Source organism: Taurulus bubalis (genome assembly GCF_910589615.1).
Source record: "Taurulus bubalis genome assembly, chromosome: 19".
Taxonomy (NCBI): domain Eukaryota; kingdom Metazoa; phylum Chordata; class Actinopteri; order Perciformes; family Cottidae; genus Taurulus; species Taurulus bubalis.
Genome location: NC_136607.1, coordinates 11,126,786 through 11,139,214, shown reverse-complemented (window position 1 = coordinate 11,139,214; position 12,429 = coordinate 11,126,786). Strand labels below are relative to the sequence as shown.

General features: G+C 36.4%; 1 protein-coding gene across 1 annotated transcript in view; it reads right to left on the bottom strand.

Annotated features, from left to right (window-relative positions):
- Nucleotides 1–4,130: 4,130 nt before the first annotated feature.
- Nucleotides 4,131–12,429, bottom strand: part of scarb2c (scavenger receptor class B, member 2c) — a gene marked incomplete at its 5' end in the record, with an annotated part of 9,744 nt that continues 1,445 nt past the window's right edge. Inside the window, 10 exons of the mRNA XM_079235701.1 lie at nucleotides 4,131–5,551; nucleotides 6,065–6,217; nucleotides 6,384–6,435; nucleotides 6,858–6,931; nucleotides 8,357–8,475; nucleotides 8,612–8,790; nucleotides 9,588–9,707; nucleotides 10,217–10,308; nucleotides 10,486–10,677; nucleotides 11,198–11,342. Coding sequence (XP_079091827.1) covers nucleotides 5,513–5,551; nucleotides 6,065–6,217; nucleotides 6,384–6,435; nucleotides 6,858–6,931; nucleotides 8,357–8,475; nucleotides 8,612–8,790; nucleotides 9,588–9,707; nucleotides 10,217–10,308; nucleotides 10,486–10,677; nucleotides 11,198–11,342 — 1,165 coding nt within the window. The 3' untranslated portion in view covers nucleotides 4,131–5,512. The remainder of the gene's footprint in view (nucleotides 5,552–6,064; nucleotides 6,218–6,383; nucleotides 6,436–6,857; nucleotides 6,932–8,356; nucleotides 8,476–8,611; nucleotides 8,791–9,587; nucleotides 9,708–10,216; nucleotides 10,309–10,485; nucleotides 10,678–11,197; nucleotides 11,343–12,429) is intronic.

The window sequence follows — 12,429 nt, the reverse complement described above, 5'->3', positions numbered from 1 at the left end:
GAATAATTAGCTTATGCAATACTACAGTTTGATGGTCAAATCCAGAGGTGAAATCACACATGTGCAAAGGTATTCATGTGTCCAAACCAACCTGCCTTCGCCTGCCCTCTAGTGGCCAAGATGAGAAGTCAGAGTAAGGTTTAAATGTGTCAAGGTTCAAGGTTTTTATTTTGCCATTTGTGCCGAGACCAACAGTCCAGACACATTGGATTTTTTTGTGCAGGGCTCTCTGAGTCAACAGTTTTGGAAATAAAAACACACTATAATAAGAAAGAGAAAAAAATATATAAAATATGAAAACACTATACATACGGTGGTATATGTACAAAAGGTGGTAGTATGTACAAGAAAGGTCATGTGGTAACCTGTATTATATACTGTAGGTATTGGCAAGGGCGTAATATACAGCAGGGACATACTGCTCAACCTCTTTTTAAGAAGACCATATTATATAGTTATTATATAATTTCCAAATATAAACAATGATATTATACATACCAAAACCATATAATCAGAAACAAAAGTGTTGCCTATATATCATGAAAAAGGCATGTGTGCACAGCGGTGCTGATCTCAGAGGGCAAGCACAATGCAATAATGTAACATACACCCCATCCTAGTATCATGTTAAAAAAGCATCATCTTGAAAACAAATGATGTAAGTAGCGTGATAATATTTTTTTCATGGAAGTTGGAATAGTTTTCGGGTCTTTTATACATTTGTATTTATTTATTTATTATCTGATAAGTTGTAGAATTAGATAGAAAATGAAAAGAGCATGACATTGAGAATAGCTGTCACTCAATATTGAACATTTTCAAATATTGAAAAGTTCTAACAGTATCCTTTATCGTGGAGCTTGGAGTGAATGGATCAATAATTATAAAAGAAGATACATTTTGAGCTGCATAAATGGAGTTAACATTTTATTTTTTATATATCTCCAAAAGTATAGAAGCAATAAAAACAGTTTGCTTACATAAATAAGAAATTTACTCTTCACTTTCTATATTTTGCTTTACTGCACCTTCATGTATTTTTCCGAAGAGTTTCTAATCAATGTGAACTGTGTTTCTAAATCAGTGTGAACTGTGCCAACATAACATCAAATATTACCTGAAGTAAAAGTAACATTATATCAAAAAGATATCTGTTTGAAATTCATATTGCTTTGAGGTGTAGGACAAATATCAACTAAATCCAATGACGGTCTTTTTTTCATTCAACATCAAAGTTGTCCTCCTCTTCGACTGCATTAACAGTGTAAAAGGAAGTGTGAGGAATAATTTAATTTGTAAAAAAAAAATTGGGCAATACAACCTCTTGAAAAAAAGTCAAGTATATTTGATGATCTACATTGTTTACAATATGTACAAATAAATATATGATAATAACATGAACCAATAAACTCAGAGCATCTCACAAACTTTGCATGGATATTTATATTGTTGTGTTAAAACATTAAATACAGCTTGTCTGGTGTCCTGCAAGTGTTAAATTAAAATGATAAAACTCAATATTGCTCTAGATGGAGCCATTTGTTTGTTCACATAAATGCAGAATTTACAGCTTTGTTTTGCTGCAGTGCCAGAACAGATAACAGATTACTTTAACTCGACGCACAGAGTTCAAGCAAGTGCCGACATGTCTTACATTCAAGCCGGAATATCTTTATACAGGGTTCATTTTTAAGCATGATTTTTAAGCAGGTCATTTTGATCCATAAGGTAGATTCATGTTTTGTCCCCATGATGGCATTTTGTTTGTGTGTCCCCTTCAAGTGGAGTTTCAGAAGGAACAGGCATTTTTCCTGTAAAGATAAGAAGCAACTTTATTGCAGTGTAATTACTGATGCCATGCAAAATGCACATGGACAAAACTTCACACATTGTACAAATACATTACAGAGATATTATTGCATTGAGTCTGTGAAAACATCATGTCTATTTCATATCATGGGGTACCATTCGAAGAGGAACATATCTTGTTTCACAATAATAGTAAAACTTAAAAAATAATAATAATACAAAAATTAATATAAAAGCCCCTAAAGTAATGAATTAAATGAGTGAGAAACACATTGTTCTTGTATCTGTGAATTTAGGCTGTAAATATTTCTTAGGTTTCAACATGTCTCATGTACCTGCAGTATTGAGTAGCACACTCTAAGTGATCCCTGCAGCTGGCACCCACTGGCTTCATGCTGTTCCAACGCCACAACAGGGACCGCTTGGTCCGCAGGATCAAACCATTCCAGTCTTCAGGAACCGGCAGTGAATCGACCTGTTAAGGCAAATACAATATCCCTTAAGTTAAGAACTGTGTGACCACCCTCATGATTTGTGGTGAAATCAAATTCCATCAAAAAATCTAAAGACATTATGTCTGTTAGCACAAACAAGACAAAGCAAACTCTCATGAAATGTGCAGTAACATAAGAGTTATTAACTTACCTGAATGACACAGGTCAGAGTCAGCAAAACTGACAGGAAAATGACTTTTTCCTGAAGAGTCTTCATGAGTGCAGATCAAGTTCAAGAGAGAAGCAGTTCTGCAGTGGCGCTGTTGTGTTGTCCCATGTCTCTTGTGTTAAAGGCTTTATTTGGGTCGGGGAGGAGTTATCCTTTGACAGATATGAAAGATTAATTCTTCAATTTGCTACTTTAATGACTGAGGCTGAGGTTTGGCAGACAAGCTGATCTGAAGTCAGCGTCAACGATGCACATGTCTTGATCAGTGGTTATCAGTTTTATAATGGCAGCTGAAGTCAAAGTTTATCTGCAGGGAGTCAAAGTACACTTTAACCCTGCAATTGAGGACAATTCCACGTCAGAGGTATCTAACTGAAACCTTAACGTGTGTCATGGACTGTAGAAATGGATCTATCCACCCATACATCACCCTGCAGTCTCCACTTCATCTGAACTGCAGGGTTTTGGATTGTGGGAGGAAAGTGAAGGAAATCTTTTTGAACACAGAGAGAACAAGAGGGTTCCACATAAGGTGACCACCACTTACCATTAAGCAACCTTACTAATGTCGATACGATCTCCTGAAGGCTGACAGTCCTCAGCCAGTTTGGAACCTGAGAATGGCTGAGAAAGTTTGGCAAAATAAGTTGTGTAAAATATAACATTGTTAAAGGTATACTTGCAATATGTGTATTTGCTTTCATGCCAAGACTTAGCTGAAAAGATTGTTACCGCTGTCATATCTGTAAATATGAAGTCATAGCCAGCAGACAGTTCGCTTAGCATAAAGACATCCTCCATCCAAAGGGAAAAAATACACCTACCTCGATGTCTAAAGCTTGCTAACAACATGACATATCTATGAAAACACTAATTGTTACTTTATGTGGAGTTACTGCTGGAAATATGTTTTGGCGCGGCGAGTGACCTCCAGGAGTCTCTGTGGGTTCCCTGACAGCTTCACTGCGCCCGACCAGGAAATAGTTCCAGCAGTACCCTCATGTAAGAACATGGGTGGACAATCTGCATCTATTTATCTAATTAGTGTAACATTTCAACCTACACGTCTGTTCTCAGCAGCAATGGACATGGGCAAGCCATGACGCTGAACATATTCTATAATCTACGATGATGTAGCTCAGTGCTAACGAAACTTGAGGAAGCTACTGAAGACAAACCAAATATTTAAAAAATAAAAGAACAGAACTGGGGGTGTGGAGTTAGTAATAATTGAGTTTCTCAGACCTCTGTAGTCCGCTCCTCTGCTTTAGGCTAGCAGCTACTAGCATAACACACCTCCTATACATTACACAAATGCATTGTGGGTAAACGCTAGATGATATAGGAGTGTAACGCTAAATTGTTGGAGTACGCTACTCTATTAAGAGTTATAGTTTCACAGAGGAACATCAAGTGTGAACAAAAGGTAATTATTTACATATACAGCGGGTTAATAAATGCAATGTACAACTATTAGTTATAATGATTCATCTGTTGAAATCAAGAGGTGTGTGTGTGTGTGTCATTTTGTCTGACCGGCCCCTGAAGTTAGTCAGAAGGTGATTCATGCTTTACTGGTGGCCTTAAAACTAACTATTCACCCCTTCAGTAAAACATTTAGCTTTTTGTGGAAGAGGAAATACAAACACACCTTCAGAGAATGTGAAGCACAACAGGTTTATTAAAGTTTGAGCAAGTGGCAAGACAATGTGCAAATTGTTATATGTGACCTATTGAAAGTACGTAAACAGTGATTACATATTGATTTTACTATGTCGGAGTAGTAGTGTAAACCATAATCTCTGTTGAATATTACAAAAGACCAAAACAAAATGAACACAAGGCGATCTGTCAGTGATGTGTGTGAAATAGTGATTTTTCAAATAGCAAATTACAAAAACATCTATTTAATGTTAATCTAATCAGCTGTAGCCCAATGAAAACAAAAACAAAAAACTTTAAATAAAGTTACAATAAACCGATGCAAGGCTGTTTAGAATTGCAGCATTTAACCATACAAATCATGGACAATTCCTAGAGGTTAAAAGGAATAACACAATGTTCTATTTGTCAACACATGTATCAGTAGTTTCACTAACATGAGACTGTTCAGACATGGATTTTAGGATAATATCAGTACAAAAATTCAAAATCACACATTTATGGGAAAGTATTGACATTAAGGAAAAGAAGATATCGTACTGTGCACCAAACAAAAACGTTCCCCTTATACTGATATTGTTTAATACTTTTGGATGTCAGTCGACATTACACTATTTATATATGGTGGATTAATGAATTTCCACTGCAGGTAACAAGAGTGTACATAGTTTTAAAAAGGAAGTGGAGCTCAGTATAGATTCATCCATGATGAAACATTGTGCAGTGGTTTTGCACAGTTTACAATTTGCTTATGTTTTGCAACAATACAAATATGTGAAATATTGATCTCTCTCTTGCATGAAACAGCTGTATAGCCTTTCTTCCTATTGGTGCATCAATAATCTCACCAGCCCCTACTAAAAACTGATTATTGGCCGGCCCATTAAAAAAAAAAAAAAAAACACGCTGAAAGTATTTGTTCATAACTATTTCAGTTCTATAGCCATTCATCGTATGGAGACACACACACACACACACACACACACACACACACACACACACACACACACACACACACATATACACACACACACACACACACACACACACACCATTTAAATTAGATTTGGTAGTCAATTTAATCCCATGAATTAAAAATTTAAGATTACATTTTTTTTTAAAGGGATTATTTTCATGATCACTACAACTGATTTAAGGACGTAAGGAAGACATTAACCCCATCCCTGTAACAAACATTTTCACTGTGTTTCCTAAAACTGTTGGATTAAAACAAACTGATTAAAAGGTGGGATTGTGGTTCCTAATGGAAACTATTTCTTGGGGGTTATGGGCAAAAATTACCGATCACTGAACCCATGAAATGTGAAATTCTACTGCAAATATGGCAACCCTCCATCTGTTTACATACTGTTTGGTGCTATGAGGAGAGCAGGGGCTGCCGTTCAGCTGCAGTGCTCTGAAAAATGAAATGACACAAAAATGTTAACTTCAGAGATTGTTGAAAAATATGTGTAATAATTGACAAATTGTACATAGATAGATATCTAACATACTTATTGTACAATTATACATATTGAACTTTGGCCATTGCCACTATAACATTATCTAATTATAATTTAAAGAAATGTTTTATGCTTTTTTTCTACTTGGCCAAAATGATTATTTTATGTAATTGTTTAGTCAATCATCAGAATATCAATAATTAATACAATATTCTGATAATTGGCTTATCATTATATTAATTTAATCAAGCAGAAGCAAATAGTTTTCCTGTGTTTTATATATTTCAACTTCAATATCTTTGTGTTTTGTACTGTTAGTCAATCAAAAAAATTTGTTTCGACGTTCCATGGACTAAACAATACATCTGTTAAAGAGACACATGATCAACAGGTTGATCGATAATGAAAGTAATTGATAGTTTCAGCTCTAATGACCTCACAAAGTCATCAATGTCTCAAGCGCTCACCAAGGGGACCTTCTGATGACACATCAGGAACATGAAGAGTCCTCCCAGAATGATGCCGAGACCAATCATCATGTAGGGAACGTTCACCACGACGTTCTGCTCCACCAGAATCTTCTGCAGCTTCCTGGCAGACGCGTCGTCAATGACGACACTCTGAGAAGAGGACAGGAGAGTGAGATTAGAGGTTCAGCACAACATAAAAGACTGAGCAAAGAAAAGTGCCAGTAGCAGATAAACACACAGTACTTTGAAATTCTGCCATTTCAGGGATGTCATTTATGACTGAATGACAATTTGGTGTTTGTGTGTGTTTTTGTACCTCATTGAGATAAACCACAGGAAAGATCACGCTCCTCACGTTTCCTGTTTGACTGAAAGAAAAACAAGATTATTCACAATGTTTTACCCACTATCATATATTTGCATGCATTATCTTTATTTGTATTCTGAAAAATTCACCTATGATTTAATGTATTAAAGTTGTTGTGCATTGATGTCCTCCAACAACTACATTCTTGGGCAAGCTGTTCATGTAAAACATTCGTTTAATTTGTCTCCGTGAACTCAAGATTTTATCAAGATTGTTTGTTCATTCGGATGCCAAGTAGACGAACAACAAGTGAGCTACGACTGTCCAAAAGTTCACTCGTATTGATGATGGTGGCATGATTGCTTTACACTTATCTTATTGGCAACCTTCCTAGACTGAAACTGTTTAATTCAGGCCAACGCAGTGTGGGTGATGACAAAAGGTGCCGCAACAAGAGACGTATGAAGGGAATGAGCTATTTACCTGAAGTTGGGGATTTTCTCGATATGCACGTTGACCTGGAGCCGCTTCGCCGCTTGGATGATGAGCCCCGTGAGCTGCAAAACAGAATCAAACTTAGTTTGAGAGAAACTTCCCGACACTGATCTGTGTGCAGATTTAGACACACACCTGTCACTCCGGTTGTACGAACATGTATGCCTCAGTGCAGCATATTTAGCACCAATACCACGTGTTGCCAAGACTGTGTGTATTATGTTCAAGATCTTTGTGCTGCAAACGTTTTGCAGTAAATGTATTTTATGAGTGTAGTTGGCAGACATGATTTGAGGGCTATTTCACTAACTTACACATAGTGTAACAGAGATGCATCTGCATACATCTTAATTGTAGGTTAATTAAATTCACAGCCCTGATGCTGGCAGCGTAGGTGGTTTGCTGTACCCGCGAGGTTTTACTCAACCCAGTATCACAGCGGTCAACTGACTTTGACCCACATCATGCAGTGATTACAGTACAGGGAAGAGGCTGAACAGTCAAAACAGTAGCGTGTTTACTGAGTTCAAAGACTGAATTTAAGTTGGGGTTAACAAAGAGCACATGAATGAGTACAAAATGAAAGTATGTTTCACAACTGCATGCTGGGTAAGGAAAATCGACTAATTGTTCTTCGCCACATATTTTCACTACCACTGACACAAAACAATATATATATATACTTCACATTGTATTACAATATTACACATGACGAGAGCTGTTAGAGCTTATCTTTGGTGACAGCTCCGTTCCATGTTTGCTTTAATCTTTAACTACTGTTTACCACCAGTCCTTGGGTCACCGTGAGAAAGCATTTACAAAGCTGAGATAAGTGTATGTATATATATATATATATATATATATATATATATATATATATATATATATATATATATATATATATATATATATATATATGTATATATATATATATATATATATATATATATATATATATATATATATATATATATATATAAACATCTAGTGGGAAACCTGATAACATGATGTACAACAAAAGGTTATATACAGTAAGTCTTCATATCAGACTCTCCATACATGATGGTATAAAGTAAAGAAAGGCTCAACACAAGGTGAACACAAAACGTCATCTTTAAAGTCGCCCTCTGCTCAAAAATGTATTTTTCTTATTGTTACTTCAATTGGATGTTTGACCTTCACTGTGGAGAATGATATGTGCAGAATTTGACAAATGCATCTGCGGTAGAGTTTGAAAGTGTGAAGTAGAAACTCCAGAGCACACACAGACGTTTCAGTGAAGGAGGAGACATCTTTTTTCCAGTAGTTAAACTTTTGAAATAAAATGAGTGTAATTAGATGACTACATGTCATTTGAAACTTGTTCATTTACCTTTTTTTGTGAGTGAAAAAATACCAGACACAAACTATTTTTCTAAACAATCGTTTTATATGTCTTGAAACATGTTGTGGGAGGATTTTTTAAACATTCAAGTTGAAAGTCCTACCGGATTGATATCAATCATAGTCTGATGCTGCTCCTTCTGAGGCTTCATGCCAAATACAGCTTGGACATATTTCTCATCTGCCTGGTAGAAGTGTGGTGACGACATTATGATGGGAGCTCCTAGACACACAAAAGATTCAGTTAGAATACCATCATGAAAGATACTGAGCAGAGCAGAAACTACTTGATGAAACAGCGTTCTGAAGAACATTTCCTGAAGTCACACGATGAAACGGCTGCTTAGTGCACTTCCTACCTTGTTTACATGGGCTGACGTTCAGCACGCCAGAGCCCAGGCAGTTTTCAGCGGGGACACAGAAGCCTGCGTTGGCCGGGTTCACGGTCTTATTGGCAAAAACCTTGCTGGGGGGACTGAAGCGATACCCAGGGATCCCCTTTACTGTCACTTCCTCCTCATACAGAACATACAGAGACCTTGAAAACAAGTCAGATGCTGGTTAATCTTTGCAGACACAAATACAGTTCCTTAAAGCTGGAAGTGCAACAAAGACATTATGTACATGAGCTATGTATTAAGATAATTTACTTAACACCTGCACAGCACAAACAGGTTTTACCAAAGACTTTAAAAAGTTGTCCTGGTCTGAACTCAATCAAGAGGCCAACACTGACCAGCTATGCAACCAGCCTGGCTAAATCGGTACTCTTGATCCCATATCCAGACACGAATAATGGGAAGACATCCTTATCATGACTGAGGGGAGACACATTTTACTAGCCAACTCAAGCCAGGCAGATAAGACCAGAAGAAAGTAGGCAGACAATCACACCTAATTGAAATCCATTATCGAACCTAAAGCTCAAAAAGGTCAGCTGTGCTCAATAGGTAACCAAAATAAGTAAATGATAAAATCTATTGTTGAGCCCAAAGTTGTTTTTCAAATTTCCCACTCGAGCTAAATTCAAATCTTTGACGTTTTTGGAGAAAATGAAAACAAAACCCACGTTAGCTTCAAGGCAATTTAAGATTCTGAAGAAAAGAAAGAAAGAAAGAAAGAAAGGAACCCTTAAATAAGTTTGGGGTCAAATGTCACTGGGACTCATATGACTCAATGTTTCACGCTTTTAAAAAGCATAAGAGATTTAGGAGCTCTACTGTGTAAGAACATTGTCTTGAGCTTTGTCTAAACATATAAACGTAAATATATATTATGATTTGGTGCATGCCCAATCCCACTCCTAGTAGCATGGTCTTCAGCTAGTCTACTCACCGGCACAGGTCAGAGGAGAACATGTAGAGAGTCTCATCCCTTGTGACGATTGGATGGAAAGATGCTCCATTGGTTCCGTTGATCTTATTGCACTCATCAGAAGTCCACCAACTCAGCTTGCTGCACGCATACACACACAAAATAATATTGTGCTTTGTATAATTTCAGCAAAAGATTATTTTAAACGCAGGAGTTTCAGGCATTTATAATGTGTTTCCTTTGTTAGAACATTTGTGTTTTACTAAACAGACAGGTAAGAGAGTGGCATTGATCTTCTCATCCAAATCTTTGCAAGAGAGCAGATAAGTCAATTCTTCCCAAAACATCAAACTACTATTAAAACTAGCGAGTTAGCAAGCACAGTATGGAAGATCACTGTGACACCTGACACATGACCTGAAACAATTAAAGAAGATTAACATTGGTGTAGCTTTTTGACATGAATAGCTCTTATGAAAGACACACATCGGCTGTGATCATATGTCTTTGTGGTACCGATACAATCACTTGTGTAATCACACTCTCTGCATGTAGTCAATATTTCTCACTGATTGGATTTACAGGGCCAGATATAATTCTCATTCATTCAGTGTGATATATATTTACTGGAGGTGAGTGAAGACCACTACCTGTCACCGTTCCACTTATCCACTCTGGCAAAGTCCTTGTAGTTTTGCTGACCAGTGAAGAAGACATATTCACCATCGCTTGAACCATTGCTCTGTACGGGCAAAAAAAGAAAACAGCTGTTCAACAAACACACTTGATTGTATGTGATTCTGATCAAATGTATGTGCAATTATCTTATATATTAGTGAGCGTTATTATAATATAGTATAAATAAACACTCCAGTCTGAACAAAATGTATTATAATGTATTCATATGCTTGAATAAAACCTTATAGAAGAGTCCGAAAACATCATCCAGATCAGGTTTTAGTTTTTTGAGAGCTTTGAGCAGGCCGTCTTCATATCCCCACAGCAGCTCTCCCACTGTGCGGGTGGTGAACAAGCCTTCTCCTGTGGACTTCATGTAGGAGGAGATCAGACTGGCCATAATTGTCTGGTCTTTGAATTGCTCCATCACCGTCTATCAGGAAAAAGAAGGGAAGACAACCTGGTGTGTAAAAAGCTAAATTGCACAAGTTCCATAAAGATGACTATGTAATCGAATGAATCATTTACTTCATGAGAGTTCACATAACAGCGCCACAGCATTGCATATTATCAATCTCAGTGGTACAATAAATCATTCACTATATTTTTGTAACCAGAAAAGGAAAATCACATCTAATAAAGCAAAAATAGATGTTAGTACTGGAGAGAACAGAATAAGATTATTAGACAAAAACAACCTGATATGTATCAAACTGTAAAGTGTACTAATTAGTTTCTGCGTCAAATAAACTTTAATAATCAGTAGAAGCTGGGAAAAAAAAATCTCAGGAATTATAATATATAATATAATACCTTAAAATATTACAATAAAATAATACAACACGCCTTCCTTGTTTGTATGTTGCTGTCCATAAAATCAATAAATACAACTAGACAAGAATACTACTGTGACTCAATCATGTCTTATCAGATTAATCTAGATTGCTGCTCACCATTGCAGGAATGTTGACGGTCCTGATGAGTTCACTCTCAGGGCCTCGGGACATGTTACGCTGAAATATGTAGGTCTTGATGTTTACAGCGGCAACTTTAGTGCCATTATCCTGGAAGTCCACTTGCTCCATGGGCCGGTACTCTCTGTGCAGGAAAATATAACAACTGGGTTAATGTTGAAATAATTAACTGTTCACTTTGTTACAGTGGGCAGCCAAATGTTTTAAGAAATATAAATAAAAACCTTGAACCCTTGCCCAACAATCTCACATTTACTGTACATGTAGTATCTGCATCTCAGACTGCAGATACATAACTATAGGTAAATAATTACACAGTTCTGCATAGAAAATCATATGTTTGTAGCATCATGCAGGAAGAAGTGGTTTCATTTAAAGTAATAATTTCCTTTCTTGATAAAACTTGAAGAGCTACTGTGATGCTCAGAAAGTGTATCTCAAATGTTCGACACAACTATATATTCATGTTTAGGTCAGGAGGCAAGTAATACTTTAGTAAAATAACTACCAAATCTGGGCTTTAAGTCAACATTCTACAAAAAAAATCACAGGGTTATTTTGGGTAATGAATGGGCAAATAAAACTATTGAGCTTTCATTATGTTAAAGAATTACCTTTTGACACAGTACAATGCTTTTTGGCAGAAAAGAAGGAAAGAAAAATATAAATATCTCGATGATGCGATTTTTATTTCTCAGCTAGGAAATGTAGCATCGGTACAAAGCTACTGTCGGTCCGTGCTGAGAGGCAAGCAAGCTGCCTCAAGCAAGTCATTTAACCATAGTAGAAGCTATATTTTGTCCCCTATTCACAGTAGGAACTTGGTCTTACTAAATGCACAAATCGTAAGAGTGAAAATGATGCACTGTAGTCAGTCACACTATTTATGTAAATCTAAATTTACTATCGTAAAACTTGTTGCTATAATTCTATCAAAACCTTCAGGTTGTGGCCATTTATTTAAGTAAAGAACACCGTTCAACATCAAGCTATTTGAATAATTCTTGATAGAAAATGTATGCTTTGCTTTGCTTTGTAGACTTATATACTTACATTTTGTATTAGAGTGTATTGCTAACGCATGTTTTGCAGTCATGTTCAACACTGTCGTGTGTCTTTGGTCTTTTGTGTTCCAGTTAAACTAATCATCAGCGATTTTGCATTTTTCTCCATTGAAAGATAACAGACTTTGTTCCATTGTATGATCTGTA